At 40.8% G+C, this 24,961-nt stretch overlaps 2 protein-coding genes and 1 long non-coding RNA gene across 8 annotated transcripts in view; 2 read left to right on the top strand and 1 right to left on the bottom strand.

Annotated features, from left to right (window-relative positions):
• aplf (aprataxin and PNKP like factor) overlaps positions 1-4,180 on the bottom strand; it is a 39,279-nt gene extending 35,099 nt beyond the window's left edge. The window contains exons 1-3 of the mRNA XM_076288266.1: positions 4,089-4,180; positions 3,661-3,753; positions 2,110-2,181 (exon numbers count right to left, since the gene is read on the bottom strand). Of these exons, the coding sequence (XP_076144381.1) occupies positions 2,110-2,181; positions 3,661-3,753 (165 nt within the window). The 5' untranslated portion in view covers positions 4,089-4,180. The remainder of the gene's footprint in view (positions 1-2,109; positions 2,182-3,660; positions 3,754-4,088) is intronic.
• A 638-nt stretch (positions 4,181-4,818) lies between these two features.
• fbxo48 (F-box protein 48) lies at positions 4,819-10,918 on the top strand. The gene is made up of 5 exons (XM_076296139.1): positions 4,819-4,905; positions 5,932-6,133; positions 6,558-6,632; positions 8,318-8,568; positions 9,100-10,918. The coding sequence occupies exons 3-5, from the start codon at positions 6,581-6,583 to the stop codon at positions 9,259-9,261; spliced, it is 465 nt and encodes a 154-aa protein (XP_076152254.1). The 5' UTR covers positions 4,819-4,905; positions 5,932-6,133; positions 6,558-6,580; the 3' UTR covers positions 9,262-10,918.
• A 5,477-nt stretch (positions 10,919-16,395) lies between these two features.
• LOC143126525 (uncharacterized) lies at positions 16,396-24,726 on the top strand. Of its 6 annotated transcripts, none has more exons than XR_012987505.1 (9): positions 16,396-16,534; positions 17,774-17,846; positions 18,365-18,430; positions 22,224-22,274; positions 23,640-23,729; positions 23,827-23,919; positions 24,048-24,133; positions 24,254-24,396; positions 24,565-24,726. It is a non-coding gene; the product is annotated as an uncharacterized LOC143126525 (long non-coding RNA). The 6 variants fall into 6 exon arrangements; XR_012987508.1 differs by lacking the exon at positions 16,396-16,534 and adding an exon at positions 16,549-17,050; XR_012987503.1 differs by lacking the exon at positions 16,396-16,534 and adding an exon at positions 16,549-17,209.
• Positions 24,727-24,961: the final 235 nt, after the last annotated feature.

Raw genomic sequence — 24,961 nt, 5'->3', positions numbered from 1 at the left:
GACAGTGAATGTCAAAGTTGATTGCTTGTTTACCCCAAGACGCTAACCGTAGTCCGACTTCATTTAGTGACCTTTCCAGGATTGTTTTTAAGGCCGATGTATGATGAATTGTAGGCCATAATACACACACAGCGCATGTACGTCAGCCGATTACATTAGCCAGAAGAAAAAAAAAAAACACAAGGCAGTCGTAAACAGTCCCTCAGACATACACAGACAGACACACACTCACATCTCAAAATAAACAATAAAGCCAAATTGCATTGAGTGAACCTATAAAAAATTTGATTACATACCCTTTCGAGCCCTTTCGTTGGGGCACTGGAGTGTTTAAAAGGTCTCTTTCCATTAGGGTTAGGAGTAATGTGTGTGTGTGTGTGTGTGTGTGTGTGTGTGTGTGTGTGTGTGTGTGTGTGTGTGTGTGTGTGTGTGTGTGTTGAGGGCATTGGGAGGTTTGGGAGTAAGGAAGAGAGTAGGGGGCTGCAGATGTCATGTAGGAAGAGTAGAGAGTTCAAAGGCGATCAATGACCACTGATTACATGGTTACAGAGAGACTGACATGGAGAGCAACAGGCTGATGGCCCATGAGAAGTGGTTTCATTTCGAGGATGCACATTCGGGTCGGGTGCATGACTTCAAAGAAGAGGAAGGGAAAGAAGGAAGGAGATGGAGGGAGAGAGAGAGAGGGGGAGAGAGAGAGAGAGAGAGGGAGAGAGAGAGAGGGAGAGCTGCTGCTGGACCAGCGCACACAAGCCCGCATGGGACCAGGCCCAGGATCCAGTTTAGACTGGAGAGAGTGGAGGGAGGAGAGAGAGAGGAGGGGAGAGATGGATGAACATTAATAACATGAGTCAACAGATAGAAACAGGTACATGGAAAGAAAGAAAGAAAGAAAGAAAGAAAGAAAGAAAGAAAGAATTAATGAATGAAGTCTTGAGCTGATGCATTTTGCCTAAACACACCAACACAGTGCAAAGAAAGCACAGATACTTCCTTTCCATATGCAACCAGACAGAGACAGAGAGAGAGACAGAGAGATGGACAGAGACAAACAGAAAGAATGAATGAATTAATCAATCAATCAATCAATCATTCAATGAACGAAAGCCTGTAGCAGACTAGCAGTAGTAACAATGTATTTTTTGTGCATTCATCCTGCGTAGGGGTCAGGTCCTCGACAAGTTTATATGCATCCGAAATAAAAGCGCTCCTTCCCGTGTGACAGAGTGGATTTACAATCAATATTCAGCAAATGCATTTAGGCTTCACACACTCGATGCATAGGCAATGTGATACTTCATCACTATGTAAAATCAGACCTGGATATATGATGGAGGGACGAACACATGGAGATGTACAAACTGAGAGGAGAAAAAAGAGAGAAACAGAAAGAAAGAGAGAAAGAAAGAGCTCCTATTGACAGAGGATGATTGATGATGATGGAGAGAGAGAAAGAGAGAAAGAGAGAGAGAGAGACAGAGAGAGAGGCCAAATTATTGGCTGAGGCCTGACTGGCCTCAATCAGAGAAACTAGCCCCTAAAATAAAAAAACTATATAGCTCGAGCTCCTCAGGAGTTCATGCGTCATACATTCAAGTAGGCCCTTTGACATGCAGCACAGATACTGAAGCAGTGCACAAGAGGCAGTCAGATTAGCCTTTAGATCACAGCCATTACATTACTGGACATTGCTAGAGGTCACTAAGTGTATGTTAAGGGCCGTTCACTCTAAGACCGAACAATAACCATAACAAATAACAGCACAACAGCACAAAAGCAGCACATTAGCTAATATGATGCATAACGTGCGCATATGAGCTATAACGACATAAAGAACGATATCGCCGGGGATCACTTTCAGAGCGATTTTGAAACCGATAAAAAGCTGACAGCCAATCAGAATCCATACAATTTTAGATGTTACATTCATCAACACGAGGGGACACTTTCCTTATCGTAGGTCAGTGTGGACGCTCAGTTATCTTTGAAAGAATTAATGAATTGAATTATCTTTTATTTATCTACACAGTTATCTTTGTAGTTATTGTTCCTGGTGTAAACGGCCCTTTAGGTGTGAAGTCTCATGTGGCCACTGTGCCACGTACGTACGGGTTTGATCCGGAGTTTTCCTTCTGCATTCTCCAGCATCCCATGATTCCTGGAGACTCTTTTGTCATTGACCTGGAAAAGAAATCATAAAGTCAGGAAACACAGCCCACACACACACACACACACACACACACACACAAACACACAGGGTGTATATTTGCCCTATACAATTAGTAAACATTGTGAAAGAAACATTACTTTTATAAAAAAAAACGTTATCTCACTGTAAAACAAACAAAACAACAACAACATTTACAGTATAAAGCACTTTTCAAGGCACCCAAAGAACTTCACAGTAGGGGGGGGGGGGGGGTTTCAACCACCCAGCACACTCATGTAACAACACCTGACCTGACCCATCTCACTACTGCAAAATCACCACCTTCCAACTGTCCCAACAAGCAAAGGGGGGAAACATTCAAGGGGTGACTAACTAACTAACTGTACTTTCCCTACTGTCTACTGTCCCTACTGTGAAACTGTCATCCAGCCTGGACACAGCGTCGACATGTCTTGACATGCCTGTACTTTACAGTAGCTTACTGCTGACCTCTACTGGCACATTAGTGTCAGTATAGACTCTTTTAACAGCATAAACAAAACAAAGGTATTTTTGGTGGCACAGGAAAAACAACACTGTAACTTGGGGACAAACAAAAATAAGGAAAACATGTTTTAAAGTCGACATTTTGCAGAGCCTTAAGCTAAAGTCAGATTCATTTTCATTTCAAAGTATCTGCGTTGGTTTTTAATGTTTCAACTAGAAACCCCCTAGGAACAGATTTAATTGGTGTATACTGACGGGGAAGTTGCCATCTCGGGCCCGACACGCTGTATGAACTCATCCATGATGTGAAGCACTAGTGTGTGTGTGTGTGTGTGTGTGTGTGTGTGTGTGTGTGTGTGTGTGTGTGTGTGTGTGTGTGTGTGTATGTCTGTGTGTGTGTGTAGTGGTAACAAGTCCAGTGGATAAAGACCTGTGTAAATCCCACTCACTGTCACCTTAAATTCTTTTAAAAATGCAGATGACAGTTCATACAAGTAGTCGACAGACCATGTGACAGTGACACCCTGGCAGATACTGCATGTTTTGGCCAGAGAGGGCTCTAAACAATCGTTTAGCTACCAAACATGACTTCCTGTCAAGGCATCAACACAAATAGGTGCATTCATACTGTATGAATAGGAATATACTGACAATTATAGGACCATCCCGGACTGTTTTTGCAGCCAAACTAGCCTATGTCTCCTGACTGGTTTCTTTTCTCCAATCTTCTGTGTGAAAATAGGCTAAAGACTACATTAAACACATAAACCAAGGGTCCCTTCCTCAGTAGAAAAACATTATTAGCAAAGCCATCAAACCGTCTAGGGCATTAAGTGCTGCCAAGCAAAGGAAACACCAAGAGTGTCGCCAGATGTGCCTGATGTGGGCATAACAATCACTGCAATGGAGGATACACGTCGGATTAACACTGAACTTGTTGTATTTAGAATAATTGCAAAGAGATTTTTGCAGAACCGCCTATGAAATGTCTTTGAAATACTTACTCCGAATAGAGGACCTCTGCCAAGAACAGTTTCGCCCACCGGTAGGTGCACTAGATTGCCACCGTCCACTGGCTTCAGCTCAAAGCTTGGCATCTGTGAAGTAACCATAATTGAATTGGGTTGAATTAAAGGGAAACATTAGAGTATCAAAGTGATTCATGTAATAGGCTACCGGTATCCTCTCAAAACACAGAGAGCGTTGCCCCATCACTGAACAATACAGGGCAAGTGGATGCACTTGAGTTGAACCAGGACTAGGCTACCTTGATTGCTTGCTTGTAAACAATATCACTACCAGCTAACAGCAGCTTGAGAATACCGATCGACAGCATAATTGAATTAAAGTAATTAGCCAGTCACCTCGCTTACTCAGCGCCACTATTGGAAAAGCTATGTTCTGAGTTGTGTTGTGTTGATTGAATTTGTACCTGCAGTTCTGGTCAAGAGCGCATTTACCGCCCACCTTCTCTCTGTCAAGTAGTTGTTCTCCTTTCAGTTTTCACGCGACAACTTCTCTTCCGGTCAAGAGCTTTCCTTGCGCATGCGTAAAGTAGTTGTTAGTAGCTCGTGGCCACACACTCACACATACACAACCCTTGAGTTGTGCAAGTGTAACGACTGTTAAACGTTATAAGACTCTAAATAATGTGAGTTGACGAAGTAGTTGAAAAATTCAGCGGAATGTGTATGCAACCATGTGCGAATTTGGTCAACTGGAATGGACAAGACTCAGATTGGTACAGCAACTAACTTTAAAAGCAAAATGAATCCAGCCATCAAGGTTAAGTGGGTAAAGTTGACTACTTTACAGACAGGCTAATGAACCCAGGTACCTCCGTAGACGGGCCTTTATTAGACATTCTCTGGTAACACCAAGGTAAATGGGTAAAGTTTGGCTACATCACTACGTGGTATTTAAGCGACCTCTAGTGGCCTAAAACAGCTAAAGCAACTATGCTACAGTCTCGTTTCTTAATACATTTATTTCTAGTTAGGTAAATCGATTATTTAAAGTATAGACTGTCCTATGAATAATTTCTCTACCGTGCACGGGCAAAGCTCCCTCAAAAGTATTATTTATCACTGACCAGTCAAACGTTTTTGAAAAATGCGCCTGTAGCTTTTTTGTCAGATCCCCGAAATTTGTAGTGCGCATGCGTCGACGAAGGCGTTGTGATGACGCGATCATAATAAACAAATAGGACATTTAAACTCGACAGTTGTGGAAGGGAGTGGTGGCCAAAGGTAAAAACACATTTGTTATTGAGTCTCATGTTAGTATCCTGTGTTTGATTATTTTAATTCAAATTAGTAAATGTATTAAGCTTTAATATAGTCCTTAAGAGGAGCAACGGGGCGTTTAGTCTGGATTTTGTTGACGCAGGCCAGCCACAAAAGAGCTTGCAGACAGACGTCGTTGTTACGCTGGTACGACGCTACCCCGTCTTTTCATACAGAAATGGTTACAACAGTGCAGTCTTCTATTTATTATCTTATTAACCTCAATTAACTTGCTACAATTAGAGAGAACAGACCGCCAGCTAACTACTAGTTTCCGATAGGCACTTGACTTGAGCCTAGATTAACAAATGAGGCTGGGTATATTTGAAGGACGGAATTTTTCAGATCATTACTTTTCAACACTTAAATAGTAAGGTCTCTCTTTTGCATTTTACCATTGGTTTGAGGCTTTGTGCATTCCCTTTTAGCTTTAGCTTATGTTTTTAGCCTTCAGCTGCTGTCACATTCCAGAGACACGTGACATTGTTGTGTGCAATTCGTCCCACTCGTAGCTGTCAATGTCCTACTACGATTAAGTAAAATTGCATTTCAAGAGTAGGCTAGCCTACTGTACAGGCACTGTCTTAATCAGTCACTTATCATATGAAACTGTCGTCTGTCGAAACTGTCGAACTGACTTCACTTCCGTAGTAAAACCTGACAAACACTTCAGCAGCTTCACAGAAACCCCGGACTATGTCCACATAGGCCCTTCAAAACAGATCTGACCTGGATGTCTGTCAATCCATCAATATTTTTTATTGCGCAAAATCAACGTGCAGAATGGTCAAAATTCACTTTGAAAAATAACAAATAATTGAATAATTAAAAATATAATCTGGCCAGAATAGTTGGAAATGATGAACCAGCATGTCCTTTGGCATGATAAGGTGCAGATCCGTCTGGCATAAAGTGCCCTGTTGACAAAGAGAAACTGTAGCAGAGTGCTGGGTTCTTAATGGTTGTTTTTATTGTTTCTTACTGTTTTAGGACCAGTCCCTATTACACTGCTGGTGTCCTCAACTGGACACGGCCCCCTCCATCAGCAGCTGTGGTGGGGAACCACTCTGTAGTTGGTGTTGGCCTCCATCAGCTCCGACACCAGGGCATGGGCAGCAGCTCACCAATACTAATACCACCCAGCACTGTGCCCCCGTGCCAGCCTTCTAGAAGCTTCTCAGCATAGACACAGGTAGCGAACAAGATGATGAGCTCTTGTATGGATTTGTTTGGTTATATGTGATGGTAGTCTACAGGTGATGTTTGCTTTTGTTAGTGCACAATGCACATCATAATCATAATAGTTCATGGTGGTGTGAATTTCACTTTCAGAATACATTGTTTGTTAGTCTGACTAAGTGAATATGCAGATATGGATATGCAGTTTGTGTAAGTATTTGTAATTCTACGGATGATACGGATGACCAGAAGCATACATTTCTGTGACTGTGTGGGCATGCCCAGAGCCATATATATATATATATATATATATATATATATAGCCATTATCTATAAGGCTCTGGGCATGACTATTTGCCAGCAGATTCTAGAATGTTGCAAACCTGTTTGAACACAGACAATGGACAATTGATATCAAAACATTTGAAATCTTCAAGGTCTGAAACGTGACGAAGAAACAATGAGGAGTTCACCATTCCCCACGTCTTCAACCCCAGATAAACTATCTGAAGGTAATTCAATGATTTCTAAAATATATTCAGAATATAATAAACATTTTCGACAGGAATCATTTGTAGCCAGTGGCATTGGCACAATGACTTAGAGGAGGAAAAAGGGGAGGTGGGTGCAAACGTAAATAGCCACTCCAAGCATTCCGAGCACACTTAAAGGAACCATATGTAAGACATGTATTTCAATTAATCATAAAATGGCCCTGATATGTCACTAGACATTAAGAAATCATGTTAATTTCAAATACTAATATCACTGACAAAGCGATAACTAAATCAGCTTTTTACCACCTCAAAAATATTGCCAAACTCAGAGGGCTGATGTCAAAACATGACTTAGAAAAACTCATTCATGCATTTATCTCCAGCAGGGTTGATTACTGCAATGGACTGTTCACAGGCCTTCCTAAAAAGACTATTAAACAGCTTCAGGTGATACAAAATGCAGCAGCTAGGATTCTAACAAAAACTAAAAGAACTGACCACATTACTTCAATTCTTAAGTCCTTGCACTGGCTTCCAGTAAGTCACAGAATTGACTTTAAAGCACTATTGCTTGTTTATAAATCAGTAAATGGAGCAGGACCTAAATACTTGTCAGACATGCTTCAGCAGTACACACCTTCTCGTCCTCTCAGGTCCCAGGTGAAAAACCTGCTAGTAAAACCTACAGTTAGAACTAAACATGGTGAAGCAGCTTTTAGCTGCTATGCGGCTCAGCTGTGGAACCAACTTTCGGATGACATCAAAAAGGCCCCAACTGTAGCCAGTTTTAAATCTAGACTTAAGACCAAACTGTTCTCAGATGCTTTCTGCTAACTGTGCCAAGTTACAAATTCTGAATCTGCCTTGATAATTATTCTACTTTGTCTTTTATTACTTTTTTTTACTACTTTTGCCTTTGTTTTTGCTTACTAATTATTCTTTATTTTTAAATGATTTTACCTTGTGTTTTATGTTTTCTTTTTATTATGATCTTTACCTTTTAACTATTCTTTGACTATATTGTCCTTCTATGCTTTTATTTGTTATTATTGTTTGGTTTTGTTTATGTAAAGCACATTGAATGACCTCTGTGTATGAAATGCGCTATATAAATAAACTTGACTTGACTTGACTTGACTGACAACAGTTAGTCCGGCCAGGATATTGCCATTTAAAGTTGCAGCCCTCAACTGATGTTGATGTTGTGTTATGTCATGTCATGTTGTGTTTTGGCCTGATGCGCCACCCTCTACCTATCTAATAATCACAAAGTCAGTAGTGTTTTGGCATCCGGGTTGGCAACCTCGAGTCAGGGTGGAGGGGGAGGGGTTACACTGCTCTATAGTAATTTGAAAGTGATTGCAGTACCAGTTTTGGCCACAATCTTACATATGGTTCCTTTAACTGTTCGTAAATTCGGAATTATCGTGTATTTATTCAGAGCTTCTTCACACTGTCGGAGCGTCCAGAGTGTGTCAGATTGAATTTACGAACGTACCCTAAGGAGCTGGGCTAGCATGTAATAGCCTGAAAAGTTCCTTCAGTGGCTTCCACCGCCTTGCACTTGAGCAAGGCCCCAAGTTGCTCTCTGGGGACAATGACCCTTCTACTATAGTTTACATATTTAAATCACTTTAGGTAGAAGCATCTGCTAAATGAATAAATGTAAAAGTATAAATGTAAAATCCTTTTTTTTCCAGAATTATCCATGCTGTTGTCCATGAGAGCGGAAGACCAGCGCAACTTCACAGAGGCCTTACCACCAGAGATGACCCTGAGGATCTTCAGCGAACTGGACGTTCGGAGTCTGTGTCGAGCCTCGCTCACCTGCAAGCAGTGGAACCGTCTTATCGAGGGCAGCGACAGCCTCTGGCGGAACCACTGCCTGACGGTTCTAGCCGTGTGCAACAAAGAGGTCACCGGGGACCGACAGGAAGGCCTGTCCTGGAAGGTTTGCGATTTTCAGATTTTTATGTGTTTTTGTTTTTCTTAAAGTGGGATGCAGAGAATTTGCCCCCTCACATGGATAAAAGCATTGCTCCTTTTTGGACAGGGCTTTGCACTGGATTTGGTGATGTCTATAAAAAATATCAAAAAGCTAATTTTGTGACCTCCATTTAGAGGTACACTAATTCCAACCAATCAAAAATGGTGCTTCAGAAGCATATGCATAGGAAGGGGTGCACATAGATAATTGGCACTTGAGCTCAAATACCAACAACTCTTAGTCAGGATTGAGGACTTGACCTTTAATTAGTCACATGCAATTTCACATACTCCAAGATAAAATCTACAATGTCTTTTTTCTTGTCTTAATATGAGTAAATATGAATGAATATTGGCTGCACACACACACACACATTGTACATCTGCTTCTCATCATGGCTTTTATTGAGGGTGTGGTGGAGCAGTCTGTGTCGTTTTGGATAAAAGTGTCTGCTAAATACAGTCAACTTTAACTTCAACTTCAACTGTATCTCAGGTCACCCTGGTGCGTAACTACCAGAAGAGCCGTGCCAAGAAGAACTGGATGAAGGGCCGGTTCAGCCATGTGAGGTCAGCTGACCAGATCCCTCCCAACAGCATGTACCCGTTCGACGTGGAGACCTGGGGGGAGATCCTGGAGGCCGAGCTGGAGCGATAGATGACCTGCTGCTAGCGGTGGTGTTGGAGGAGGTGGTGGAGGTGGAGCTGGAGAGAGAGATGACCTGCTGCTAGCGGTGGTGTTGGAGGAGGTGGTGGAGGTGGAGCTGGAGAGAGAGATGACCTGCTGCTAGCGGTGGTGTTGGAGGAGGTGGTGGAGGTGGAGCTGGAGAGAGAGATGACCTGCTGCTAGCGGTGGTGGTGGTGGAGGAGATGGTGATGACAGCCGTGGTGGTGGACGTGGTCTTTGTGGTCATGTTATAGTGTGTGTGATGGATTATATTAGGGAGGTATTTCACGTACACGGTGCAGTGCCGAGCCTGGGTACGTTAACCCAGAGAGGTAGTGGTAAACCTGGTGATAGTCAAGCCCTGTAGGGGCTTCATTCTCCACACAAAACAATGCCTGAAAAACTCTTCTTTTTGGAGGTTTACGGCTTGAGTTTTTGACTTCATCAGTTTGCACTTGAATTACCTCCCAGGACTGGCAATACACACACACACACACGTGCACAATAACAGTCATATGAAATAGACTGAAATGCGTTTTTGTATTTTAGATTGACTGTGATCAAGCACCTCAAGTGATTTGTAACCTTTTGTACACTTTTCCAAACACCAGTTGATATCTTGTATATGACTTTTGAATATGCTTTTCATGATTTCCAATGATATACATGCGGAATGATTTTGATATAGCACTTATATCTTATTTATTTATATGTAATATTTTATAATAATGTTTTGTTTTAATCATGGTGCTATTTAAATGTTGAACTAAATACAAATGAATGAATGAAATATATTTGTGTGTACAATTATTTCAAAACTGGTTTTGTAGTCAAAATGACTTATTTCATGTGTTTGTGACATGTGTAACATGTACCTTCATGCAAAGCCAATGTATTTTACATATTCTTGTATGAGAAAAACATCAAATTCACTTCAAGGAAAAACACATATTGCCTTCAACAATGTAGATGGCAGTTATTCTTTCACACAAACATACGTCACAGACCACTTGGAGGTGCAAACAATATTGGATTTTTGGTTGATTTGACCATCAGTTGACCATTGAAACAGGCACTTTGCTTTGGATAGACAATAGAAATACATCAAAGGAGTGATTAACGTCAAAAAAACTAGACTGACACTCAACATTTGACGCCTCCGATATGTTTAGTGTTCTAAAGACATCAAATAGCCCATTATAGTTACCAAATTGATAAGGAGCCAGAGGCGTACACTGTGCTAGGCAATGCAGCGTTTGTTTGCACCTCCAACAGAATGGCATACCTGGTTACCTCCCAAAAACGCCCACAAATGCCTGTATGTTTGTGTGAAAGAATATGCTTTTGACATCAATCTGAATTATCAATTGAGAACTTAAGAGAGAGTGGTAACTCTCTGAATTTGGAGGTAATAGCCTATGACATAGTCACCATCTCTTTAAGATTTTTATCAGAATTTTGATTACAGTTTTTTTTTCTGCCTCTCCAAAACACTATTAGTGTTAATATCACTGAGGATTTGAGTATCCTAGCCTACAGCGGTCGCATTCCAGATTCAACGTAAACACATCATTGGTCGGTCAGTTGGGGGACCCCTTTTCCCCCCCATTTCAGGACAATGGACAGGGTCACTTCAAAAGGCCAGACATGCAGGACTGCTCTAGTTGGCTCACACAGAATCGTGTTGAGACATTTCTCAATCTTGTTTTGATTAAATACAAATGAATGTCCCTCTTCCCAGTGGGCATTTGATGTCAGTTCAACATCAATATGACATCAAACATCGACGTCAAAATTACGTCTAGAAACAGGTCTAGAATGAAAGTTGTATCGACGTCAATGTACTGATGTCAATTTGACGTCAAGATTTTGACCTCCGCGATGTCGTTTTGATGTTATTTTGAGGTCATACTTTGTTGCCATTTGATGTCAATTCAACATTTATTTGACGTCAAGATGTTGATGTCGTTTTGATGCTATTCTGATATCATTCAATGTCAAGCTTTGATGTCAATTCGACATTTATTTGACATCAAGATGTCATGATGTTGATGTCGTTTTGATGCTATTCTGATATCATTCAATGTCAAGCTTTGATGTCAATTCAACATTTATTCTACATCAAGATGTCATTTCCATGTCAAGCTTTGTTGGCGTTTGATGTCAATTCTACATCTATTTGATGTCAAGATGTTGATGTTGTTTTGATATCATTCAATATCAAGCTTCAATGTCAAATAAACATAAATGCGACAAACATTGATGTCAAAATTACATCAGCATTTATTGACATATATTTTGATTATTTGTGCAGAATACAAGTACAAAGACAACAAAATGCAGTTTGTGTCTAACTAGAAGTGCAAAAAAGCAGAAAAGTGATATACAAAGTATAGACAGGTGGTGCATATACAGGACAAGACACAGTGCCGTGTAGACAGTAGTATACAGTTGGTTTATAGAAGGTGGTTTAGAGTAATATAAATTAAATATGTGCAGTGTATTTGTAGTTATCTTATAATGGCAGAATAAATATGGCTAAATATGAACAATGTATGACAACATGTACAATGTAGTAACAAGTAATGGAATGTTGGAGAACATTGAGAACATTGAGAGATCCAGTTGAATGGAGAGAGACAGAGAAATGGTTTCTTTTAACAGGGTTCCTACACATTTTCTATTTTAAAATCCCATACTTTTTCCATCCTTTAATTTACAAACTTTTTGGTAGATTTTTCTGACCATTCTCGACAATGCTACTCCAAAACCAAACGTTTGTCTCAGCATCCAGGAATCGTTGAGCACCTACATTTGTGCTTTAACATTGATGGTGTGCCACTTTTTAAATCCTCCAACTTCCAAATGTGGCCCATACTTTGCAACTTTCACAACTTTGCTCCTTTCATTGTGGCCATCTACTGTGGAGTTGCTAAACCAAATTCAGAGGAAGAGTACTTAAGTGACTTTCTCCAGGAGTTGCAGCAGTTACAGCAAGATGGCATTGTTCATGGAGGCAAAGCACTTCAACTGTCTGTGAAAGTATTCATATGTGATGCTCCTGCCAGGGCATTCTTTAAGTGCATTCTTGTTACCATTCTTGTGAGTGAAGCACTATCAGAGGCACCTATGACGGGAAGGTTTGTTCTTGGGGCCAAAGAGCCAGGTGCGGTTCCAAGGGCTGAAGACTGTTTTGTTTAGGCCAGCTCTGCTGCCCCTCTGCCTCCACCGTACTGCTGCCACTCTGCCTCCACCGCACTGCTGCCACCTGTGGACAAGGAGGAGTGCGAGTTATACAACAAAATTAGTTATTAGTTGTTAGTGGCAGCACTAGTATAAAACCTCTAGAATCTCTAAAAACAATCACAAATAGGGCAGTTCATCACAGTTCAACAATTGTGGTTTGGAAACTAGGCCTGCTGCAACTGGATTGATAAAAAGTAATGTAGTTGCAAACATCTCACCTGGCTACTTGTATTTGGGAAGAGCAAAAGCTATCAGCCATCAGCATGATCATGTTATTATGTTGTTGTTGTAGAACAAGGAAAGGAATATCCAGTGTTTCCTCTACATTTATTTAAGCATGGCGGTCCGCCACGGTTTAAATCCTATCCCTCTCAAGCCCTCTGAAGTCACATTAAATGGGATAGGATTCAGGAACTAATTAATTTAAACCTCACTGACCAGAAAATGTAATGTCTCTGTTTCATAGCAGTTATTGCTAATCAGACATGATGTTGAGCAACTAGAATTGTTTTTAAAATCCCGGGAGTGACACCCCCAAGTTTTTTTTTCTTTTTTTTTCGGGGGGCGGATGGGTAGGTGGGTGGGTGGACTAGGGGGTGGCTCAAGGACTAGAGTGCCTTAGCCTGGGTTTTCCCATGCTGCCTTACGCACGCGATTTTATTCACGCTGCTAGGCAGCCTGGATTCTATGGACTTCGTTTTCACCTCAACGAAGGAACCAATCACAGAACGGAGGGAGGGCAGCAAGCCGATGACGACACGCCGAAGCCGTTATGAGCTATGTACAGACGCATTTGATAGACATTCGTAGCGCCCAATAAACGGCTCTGGGCATTCGTAAACCATGTTTCAAATACGAGAAAATGAATGTCTAATTCCCAGACCCTATCTCAATGAGGTCTGACGTTAGCCAGGCTAAGAGCGCCTATTCATGGAAGAGGCATGCGTGTTGGAAGTAGTTTTCAGTGAAACTGAAAACATGTTTTAATCTGTATACCATTAACATTGCATAACAAAAGTAAAACATTCATTTGTAGAGTACCAAAACCAGACGTCTTTTGAGTGTAATCAGATTATGGCAATCATTTTTACAATTGTTTACAACTTAACTCTATGTCCTCACTTGAACCCATTTGCAAGGATGGACGACGCTGAGTATAGAACGTGCTGGCAGTGACAGATAACATGTAAACGCGCCATAGCAGTGACGAGACGCACACACCATACAATCGGCCTGACATTTTGAGTGAACTTAAATGAACTACCTAGCAACAATTCCAACACTCACAAGTTAAGGATGTCTTCAGAGAGTTACACTTGATAAGCATGATAGGTCTACTTTTGGCGCATCAACAATTGAAATGGAGGGGCAGCGTGACTATTTCGGTAAAGGCTACAATCTTTGATAGGTGTAATCTCAAAAGAAAGTTCACTTTCTCCATCATTGAACTCTTGAATACAGTGATGGTACACACCAATATCTGTAATGCAGTGGGTAAATTAACGTTACGTTAGCAGTAGTTTTTACGTTTTATGCAAAAAAAAAAATGGTTTATGTAACAAACCCTTCAAATTTGAGAGAGACTGAACAAAAATATGAGTTTATTGTAAAGTTTTTGATGGGGAATTCAGAGGAACCCATGTAAAAAAAAAAAAAAAAACGAAAAACTGATGCATTTAGTCCAAATTAACTGTGCTAAAAAAGTAAAGTGAATGGGTGTTCAACTCTTGAAATAGCATGCATCTCCTTCCATGCAATCCCCGCCCCACCCCCACCTCCACTTTTTTCCCACGCTTAACTGTAGTGTTATATGTAGATAAATTACAATACTTACAGTATTTGAAGTAGCTGCACAACCATGCTAAATAGTATAGTTTTGGCACACAGTACACAAAGACACTTCTGCCATCATACCGGAATGTAAACTATACTCGTAAAACGTGCTAATTACCAACCATTTCGTTCGAAAATTTTAAAACAACAATGTTTTTTAATACTTCAAAATAACATTGTGTGTGTGTGTGTGTCTTTACCTGGTGAGTGAACTCTCTTGCGAGCTTGGACGTGGCACACATTTGGAATATTCCAGAATGCACTCAGTGTTCTTACTGCAGCAATCCTCACAACACACCACCTGCAAACAGAGGGAGACTAAGATTAATATGTTGCAAAACACACAGAACATGAAAAGACCATCACTGAAGCACTACTACACTCACATGCATCTTAACACATGCCTCAGAGCAAGTCAGGTACATCAAACAAGGGGCAAATAAGGGCTATGAAATGAAGAACATGTAGCCTAACACTACCCTTCACAAACTAAAGATCCCTTTACTTGTAGGCATGATATTGAGGTGCCACCCACCCATCACATCCATTAAATGACAGGTCTGTTAATAAACATGGCTATATTAAACTGCAGTTCCTTAAATCAGTGGGTAGATAACTGATATATATATATATTACTTAATTCATACAGGACCTCTTTGCAGTTATAGCAACACTATATTATGTATCAACACTAGCACTACATGTATTAAGTTTAAATACAGTGACCTAACGTTACCTATGTCCCATGGAAGTTCGCAAGGTAGAGCTAACGTTAACCGTTATTAATTCTAACATTAACAACTTTCATCTGTGTCTACTAGCCTGCATGGTAACAGCCATTTTAAATGTAGCTAACGTTACTTTAAATGTATAGCTAACTTACTTGCGCCTGATATTTCATTCTAAAACTAACAAACAGACAAACAGGCAAACAAACAGATATTCCACATAATAGTGAAGTTAGTCTGCTACTGGAAAAGTTAACATTAACAGCTAACATCGCTAGCGTTAGCTCACTAGCTAATTCTAAACATGACTAACGGCTTTGATTAACATTCCATTATGAAAACAATATATTTCGAATAAATTCACGTTTTCAATTGGCATACAAAAGTACTGTAATTCTTACCTGGGATATCATGACGGCAGAGTTTGTGCAGCTTACACATTCAGTCAGAGGCATGACAGAAAAGTGACGGTTGATTGTTGAAGTCACTGGTGACTGCAGTTGAAAAGGAGCAAACTCAGCGAAGATTCTAGAGTGCTGCGCGAATTTGAATTTGTTCAGGGGTGGGGGATGGGAATTGCTGTGTGTGCGCATGCGCTTATCAAGCGGTGATGGGTGATAAGCATCCGTTAAAAACAATCTGAAAATGATTACTGTTGGCATTTTAGTCTGTTATATTACCAGACTGATTGGTAGAAGTGTCAAAACAATAATAACATTAGCCTAGTGGGCTATTATTACTACTATTAAGATTATTAACATTATTGGTTCTCATATGGTGGTCAATTCAATGACGTCAATTCCATATCATTTTGACGCCCTTTTTCCTATGCCTTTTTTCTTGATATCAAATCAACGTTGATTTAACATCAATCATATTGACCCAAGTTTATAGACCAGTGACTACATGTTAGATTGATCGATCCCTTGTTGGACGTCTTTACAACAACAAGCAAGCCATAGCTTGTAATGCTAAAATAGTATGAAATTATAGATGCTCAACATGGTGGTCAAAACCTTGACTAATTCTTGACATCAAATTGACATCACGGTGCCCGCTGGGTTATGTCCATTCATTCTTTACATTATGATTGGCTCGCTTCTTTTTTTTTTGACATTTATTTATCAGACCAGCAGTAGTTTTGCGGCTGCGGTCTCACTTCTCTTTGAAAAAAAAAAAAATCCTGCTATAAAGGATTAGCACCCGATATAAGGGTTGTAGGCTATAGGTTTCAGTCTATAGGCTATCCCTATGCTGTGAGTTGTAACAGCATTGCCACCGTCTGTATGCATGCGCCAGCCGTCTACGTCACCAACCCGATCACACTCGCCATGCGTATGATTCCGGACGCAAACCTGTGCACGCCAATGCGTACAGTAATGTACGCAATTGTCAATAATTCGCACATGCGCGATAGCCTGAAATAGGCTTCCTCGAGCTTGCAATGGTTTTCACAGGTAGGCTACAGTAGGCTAGCTTAAATCCTTTCATTTGCTCGTGTTTGCTATTGTTTCTGTTTCAAAATGTGTGTTTAAACTGCTACCCTATTTTAGTTGGATAACATGACCTATCACGCACATCTGTAGGATATTTAATATTTATTGGCGATAGTGTTTTGTTTTTTTAATTGGTATAAGCGAGCGTGCCTTTAATAGGCTACGAGCGAGCCTAATTTTAATAATAATAGCCTGGTAAAGCTGTAATATTTTAATTTGAGCCTTGTTAAACATCCGCGATATATTTAGTAGTTTGTTTGAGATTTGTGGACTGTTTGGAAGGTGACTGCTATAAAGTTCTCGGACATACTTTTTTAAAAAAGTGGCGAAAGTCCAGTTCAAATCGGAGAAATTTTCCATCACGTCCTATATTGATGTCATTAGTTTGCGACATAATTGTTCACTCCTCGGCTGCCGCAGCCCAGATGGATGCATAGGGATGGATGTTGTGGTCAGCCTTGGTAAATTGGTACAAAAGTATGTCTTTTTTCGTGGTCAGTTAAACTCCTGTTCTGCCTTGTTCGCTTCCAAGTTTTGCAAGTATAAGAAAACAAGGATCACGTCAATAGGCCTAGGTTTTAAGACAACAGCTGGCAGCAGTCTGCCTGCCCCGTGTCTTACCATGCCGCCGGTGATGTAAGTAAGCAATGTCCCGTTTAATGTCAATATAACTTACTGTTCACCTTGATAGTTGGCTATTGGGTAATGTTTCCATTTTCTTTTCTAGTGTACTTTGATAAGAAAACGAAACATTTTCAATGATGGAATGGATCATTCTATACACATCGATGTTACATGCACGCAATGAAAAAGCTAATAAGCTAGCGCTGGCAATGGCAATAGGCAAACTTCATCAAAATGGACAGTTCAAAACAAACGTTGAATCTTATCATTCTCTGTTGCAGTACCTTAGAAGAGATGGATATTATAACAATATTGCAGTATTACTACAATATTTTCTTCAAATAAATCAACTGGCCGATACAATACTGCACTGAGGTAGCCATCTAGTCATGAGTTTGTGGTTATAGCTGTTGAGATGCCCAGCTGTTATGGGGAAACAAAAATAACATGGCACCAAAGAATTGTCTTGTTTACAGGGCAATCCATGTATTAGTGAACACATGATGATTTCCTGTGGCCCAGTGGTCAGATAAATAAATGAATGAATTATTGAAAAAAATATTCTTCCCCTTTCAGAAAGAAGCTGTTCTGATGTGTTTTCCTTTCCACCCCAAATCCCTATCCCACATAATTTGACCAGTGGTCCTTGGTATGTCCATCTTGCATTTGCATTGAACACATTCATATTTTTTATTTTCTTTCTCTCAAAATGTATTGCTCGGCATTCTTCGGACATTCGACTCTGGCAGTGATTGTAAGTTGGAAGAGGTTAGCAATGTAAGGAAGGGTATAGTACATATGATTTAATCTGGAGTGTTCAGTAGTATATATTATTTTAACCTGAGTGTCCAGTGTTCAGAAATCAGTCTTAGAATTAATATATAAGACTACTATAGAAATACTATAGCGTCTAGAATATTATAGAGGTATTACAACATCACAGAATTATGTTATGTTCCGCTTGTGTTGTCCTGCTGTGGCTGTCTGTTGTTGTTGTTGTTGTTGTTGTTCTGTGGTGTATGTGTTGTTGTGTGTGCAATTGTTGTTGTGTGTTGTTTTGGTGGGCTGATGGTTGTTGTTGACTGTTTTTGAAAAAAGAACACTAACTGTAGGCATAATTGCTCTTGGATGGGGATTTAAAGCAAGGTTCCTATTGATCTCCTTCAGATAATGTGGCCTCTTCATTTTCAACTGGGAAGGACCTGCATGGACTTGAGAATACAGAGCCAATCGGTATGTACAGTATTAGACACACACACACACTCACTCACTCACTCACTCACTCACACACACGCACTCTCTCAGAGGAATCAACGCTGTTACACCTATCCTGTAGATGTCAATTAATATGAATTAAGACATGTCACACCTTCCTATTTACTATGGTACATCATATTCAGAAAATACATAGTTTTCATGGCTGCAACTGCTTTGCCTTTGTGTTGGAGCTCAAAACATCAAATGCCCCATTCATTCACCAATATACAAAATAGAAAAATAATTTTTTTGCAGACACAATGCTTTGCGTTACAGCTAGAGGGATGAAACTTTGCACACTCCATGTGGGTCATGTGCAGAAGGTCTGACTTGAATTTCAGTTCGTAGCTCCATGCTACCACCCAAAACTCCACCTCTGAAGTGGGAGTGGTCAACTTTTTTAAAGTTTTTCCTTCACAGTTTTTTTTGTTAGTGTCTCAGAGATCCCATTTTTGGAGCAGTTGTCAGGGGCCTCAAGGCGGTGCCGTTCGTCTTGGTCCCATCCCTCTAGCACCTAGCGTTACCGCGCCAGAAGAGAGAAACCTTGTACGTTTCGAACAGTTTATCTCCTTCCGGGAATAATCCACCGACTCCAAACTGAGCCTGGCTTGTTTGTGATGTCCCGTTGTTCAACATATTCTGATTTCATACTTATCAGACCAACAAAAGTGAGTTTTTTTGGCTAAAAATGTAAAAATGGCTAAACGTTAGCAATTCCACTGCTTTGTTATTTTGCATAGCAACCACCATATGTACCCTAGCAACACCGAAGCAACCACCTTAATTACCCTAGCAACACCCTAGCAACCATCTTAATTACCATAGGAACCGCTTGAATAATGTCAAGCTAGCAACCACTATAGCAACCAAGATGCTTACCCTAACAACCACCATAGCAACCATGTTATTTTGCATAGCAACCACCATATCTACCCTAGCAACACCATAGCAACCATTCAAATTACCCTAGCAACAACCTAGCAACCACCATAATATGACCATAGTAACCACCATAGCAATGCCATTACTGACCTGACCAACATATGTGTGTTTTTTGGCTAAAAATTGAAAAATGGCTTAATGTTAAATAGTCAAAAAATATTTTTTTGCAGACACAATGCTTTGCGTTACAGCTAGAGGGATGAAACTTTGCACACTCCATGCGGGTCATGTGCAGAAGGTCTGACTTGAATTTCAGCCTCGTAGCTCCATGCTACCACCCAAAACACCTCTGAAATGGGAGTGGTCAACTTTTTTTATGTTTTTCCTTCACAGTTTTTTTTGTGGGTGTCTCAGAGATCCCACCTTTGGAGCAGTTGTCAGGGGCCTCAAGGCTGTGCCGTGCCTCTTGGTCCCATCCCTCTAGCACCTAGCGTTACCGTGCCAGAAGAGGTAAACCTTGTACGTTTCGAACCGTTTATCTCCTAACGGGAATAATCCACCGACTCCAAACTGAGCCTGGCTTGTTTGTGATGTCCCGTTGTTCAACATATTCTGATTTCATACTTATCGGACCAACATAAGTGAGTTTTTTTTTGGCTAAAAATGTAAAAATGGCTAAACGTTAGCAATTCCACTTCTTTGTTATTTTGCATAGCAACCACCATATGTACCCTAGCAACACCCAAGCAACCACCTTAATTACCCTAGCAACACCCTAGCAACCATCTTAATTACCCTAGCAACCACTTGAATAATGTCAAGCTAGCAACCACAATAGCAACCAACATGCTTACCCTAACAACCACCATAGCAACCATGTTATTTTGCATAGCAACCACCATATCTACCCTAGCAACACCATAGCAACCATTCAAATTACCCTAGCAACAACCTAGCAACCACCATAATATGACCATAGTAACCACCATAGCAATGCCATTACTGACCTGACCAACATATGTGTGTTTTTTGGCTAAAAATTGAAAAATGGCTTCATGTTAAAGGAACACGCCACCCAAAATCAGTAGTAATATATGTTCTTACCTTAACTTTCACGAGTTGAGTCATACCTCTCCCGCGCCGGTAAGTGCACTCAAACGCTCTGTCGCGCGGCGCGAATGTGTTAGCATGTTGCTATGCTAGCGGGCTCTGCCGTGGCCGTAGAGAGAGGAACATAGCAGTAATCAAACACCTCCACATTATTAATATTATTAACACCTAATTGTAGATCCTATCCACCACAGAGTTTAGAATCCATGCTGGATCGACCCTCAGCCTCTCCCTCTCCTCTGAGCGAGAGAGAGGCACACACACTAGAGATGCGCTGATGGGCTATTATTTCAACCATAACTGCATTGCAAAACTTATCATCCATCAGCACCAAAGTTTGTTGCATTAGATCAGTCTTTCTAGAACAGGCAAGGGCTTTCTAGCCTCACGTCAGCAGCGCTACATCACCCATATAGGCTAGCCTACATTAAAACAACGGATGGTGGGCGGGTGCGGTTTTGAAAATTGGTCAAAAAACTTTGGTGCGGATGGATGGCGGATTGATGATAAGTTTTGCTATGCAGTTATGGTTGAAATAATAGCCCATCAGCGCATCTCTAGTGTGTGTGCCTCTCTCTCGCTCAGAGGGGAGGGAGAGGCTGAGGGTCGATCCAGCATGGATTCTAAACTCTGTGGTGGATAGGATCTACAATTAGGTGTTAATAATATTACCACGCTAGGTCGAAGTACTCCCAAGTGCTATTGCGCCACACATTGTAGTTCTCCTGTTTATTCGCTTGGAAAATCGCCACGTTTCATGTTGTGTGACGTACACATTTTTATCAACTACTCGTGCAACTGTATTTAAGTAGGGAAAATGTGGAGGTGTTTGATTACTGCTATGTTCCTCTCTCTACGGCCACGGCAGAGCCCGCTAGCATAGCAACATGCTAACACATTCGTGCCGCGCGACAGAGCGTTTGAGTGCACCTACCGGCGCGGGAGAGGTATGACTCAACTCGTGAAAGTTAAGGTAAGAACATATATTACTACTGATTTTGGGTGGCGTGTTCCTTTAAATAGTCAAAAAATAATTTTTTGCAGACACAATGCTTTGCGTTACAGCTAGAGGGATGAAACTTTGCACACTCCATGCGGGTCATGTGCAGAAGGTCTGACTTGAATTTCAGCCTCGTAGCTCCATGCTACCACCCAAAACTCCACTTCTGAAATGGGAGTGGTCAACTTTTTTTATGTTTTTCCTTCACAGTTTTTTTTGTGGGTGTCTCAGAGATCCCACCTTTGGAGCAGTTGTCAGGGGCCTCAAGGCTGTGCCGTGCCTCTTGGTCCCATCCCTCTACCACCTAGCGTTACCGTGCCAGAAGAGGTAAATCGTGTACGTTTCGAACCGTTTATCTCCTTCCGGGAATAATCCACCGACTCCAAACTGAGCCTGGCTTGTTTGTGATGTCCCGTTGTTCAACATATTCTGATTTCATACTTATCGGATCAACATAAGTGAGTTTTTTGGCTAAAAATGTAAAAATGGCTAAACGTTAGCAATTCCACTGCTTTGTTATTTGGTATTGCAACCACCATATGTACCCTAGCAACACCCAAGCAACCACCTTAATTACCCTAGCAACATCCTAGCAACCATCTTAATTACCCTAGCAACCACTTGAATAATGTCAAGCTAGCAACCACCATAGCAACCAACATGCCTACCCTAACAACCACCATAGCAACCATGTTATTTTGCATAGCAACCACCATATCTACCCTAGCAACACCACCAGCATATATTTTCTAACAGTTTTACCTTTACATCCTGCAGAAGTTCAAGAGGGATCTCTCGTATGCAGTGCTGCTCCTTTGCCTCATCAAGGTGAGACATGTCTAACCTACAGTATATTCCACCCTTATGTTTGCTTAATCTCATTCTGGCATATGGTTTTATTAAGCACTAAAAACTACCTGCACTCGTCACGTCACTCTGAACAGTGATCTCATCCTGGCATATGGTTTTATTAATCACACAGAAGGGAGGAATATAACTTATTATAGCTTAAATCACATCTCCACACTACAGGCGTTCAAAAAATATATAATTTAGGCTATCTACGGTAGGTACGGTTATGGTAGGTATGGTTATGGATATGGTTTGCATGGCTGAAACTGCTTTGCCTTTGAGTTGGAGCTCAAAACGTATCATATGTGTACCTCGTTCGCCAATATGCAAAATAGAGCCATGTATAGATTTATGTCCTCCAAAGTTTGCAGGAAAGTGGGACATGTCCTATTGTATGTTAAATCACACCTACAACTGATCGATCGTATGATATGCAAAAGTCTGCAGGAAAGTAGGTCAGGCTTTCAGAATATATACAGTGGGACATGTCTCAATTCATGTTAAATGTTAAATCATTTTCTTCATAATTAAAGGTTTGAAGGGACAGAGGACGGTGGTGCAAAAGAGAAGGAGGGCCAGCCGGGCCTCGTGGAGTTAAATCAGTGGCAGGGTATTTTTTAGCCTGACAGTGTAGCTGTAATGTTAAAGTTGGTGACTTTGGAGAGCTAGACGGTAAAGATGTGCACCCGCTAATATTGGGTACAGTGAAGAAAGAAAGGGAGGGAGGCTGCTTTTAAAAGAGAGGTAAAGTATAATTTTTTTACGGGTGCGAAATCACGATAAATGACCGGCAAAACCCTACTGCTGAACAAACTAGCCATGAAGATGAAAAATTTTTCAGCATGTTCTAGTTGGAATATAGTAGGCTAGAAGCTAATGTAATAGTGTTATTTGATGCGATATCCCGTGATATTTTAGAGGAGGCTGCGCTTCCCCTTTAGTCTTAGAGCAATCGCCTCTAGATTAGATCTATCGAAGATGACATTCAATGGAAGAACAATTATTTTAGTATGGTCACAATCTGGCCCTGAGTTTTGATACAAATTATATTGACATGGCAACACAAACCTAATTGATAATGGATTTTAAGGGGGGGGGGGGGGGTTAACCCTAGATTACGGTTCATTTAGGGCCAAAGTATCTTGAGGCCTTTTGGACCAATGACAGGAAGGCTGAGCTGCTGAACATATATACTCTATATATACACTAATAGGGGTGTGTCAAGTGGTATGTATAAATGAAAGTGGTGTTAAGGTTTGTTTTTGTGTCAATCCTTTCTTGAAGTTCAGAAAAGGAACCTTAACATTTGTTTTTAATGACACTGAGCGTACTGTCTTACAGATGCTTTGGGGGGTGAGAGGCCGTACGTTGACCCTGATATCAGTGGCACACATTGCCGGATGGCAATTGGCCGTCTGATAAAAGAACATGGTATGACTGGCATTCTATGTTTTCAATTTCCTTATTTAAAGATCAAAATGATGCAGACTACTGAATCTGATTACACTTTAACACCCTTCTATCTCAGCACTGAGTCAGGGTTTGTCTCGGCCTGAATATCTGCCACAACACAGGCCGCCTTGGTGGCCTGAGGAGTTGCCCTTTGCCTCAGCCAGTGACGGTACGTTAATATTGAATAACCAGCTATTACTGTTTCGACTGCATGCACACAGCTGTTGCAACATGATTTGACTTTAACTTTGTTTCTCACTATGGTCATTTTGATACACTTTGATGCATTTTTTAAAGGAAAAGGTGAAGGGCGTAAAGCTTTCACTGCTGAAAAGCTGAGGCAGGTGGTACACTCATACAATATATTGTATTACAATCTCCAGGTATATATACAATTGTATGAACCTGTCTAAAACCTTTTGCATACCAGTGTGTTTTACAGACTAAAACAGATTTGTACATACATATCTAACAATAATGCGCTTTTCCTTTAATCTGTTGAGCTGCAGCAATCTGTTGAGGCACCACCATCACCCCCATCACCAGCACCAGCAACGACCCCCCACCCACCCCCATGATGCAAGGGCGCTGGGCACCAGCAGCAGCATCACCACTTCCAGCCTTTAATGCAGATTTCAATCTCCAGGTATATATGTACAATTGTATCAAGCTGTCTAAATTGCTGTAGTTTTGCTTCATTCCTTAAAAACACAGAAAATACTTAAAAAGAGAAGGATGAATGATTTCAAGTGCAACCATTGTGTTTAAAGACATTTGTACATACATATCTAACAACGATGCGCTTTTCCCTTAGTCAGAGAATGTGCAGCAGTTTGTTGAGGCACCACCAGCAACAGTAGCAGTACCAGCTGCAGCTGCAGCTGTGTCAGTGGCAGGAGCAGCACCAACAGCAGCACAAACACCATCAGCACCACAAACACCCAATGCAATAACAATAAAGGCATTCATTCATTTACTCATTAGTCATTTTAGTTTGTATTACTACAGTCATTATTATTGTTGTAATCTCACATGTACTATGGCTACCATAATTAAAATTAGATAGATACATAGATAATGTGTCTTAATAGGCCTACAGTGAAAATACATTATATGTAGCCAACTGTTCCAGCAATTCAATTCAATTTCAATTCAAAAAACTTTATTTATCCCCGAGGGGCAATTTTTCTATGCAGTCATAGTGACATATA

This window comes from Alosa pseudoharengus, unplaced genomic scaffold, assembly GCF_046254945.1.
Source record: "Alosa pseudoharengus isolate Yale_2024_CS ecotype anadromous, Long Island Sound unplaced genomic scaffold, YU_APseudo_1.1 YU_APseudo_1.1_scf_1, whole genome shotgun sequence".
Lineage (NCBI taxonomy): Eukaryota > Metazoa > Chordata > Actinopteri > Clupeiformes > Clupeidae > Alosa > Alosa pseudoharengus.
This window is presented reverse-complemented; position numbering and strand designations above follow the sequence as displayed.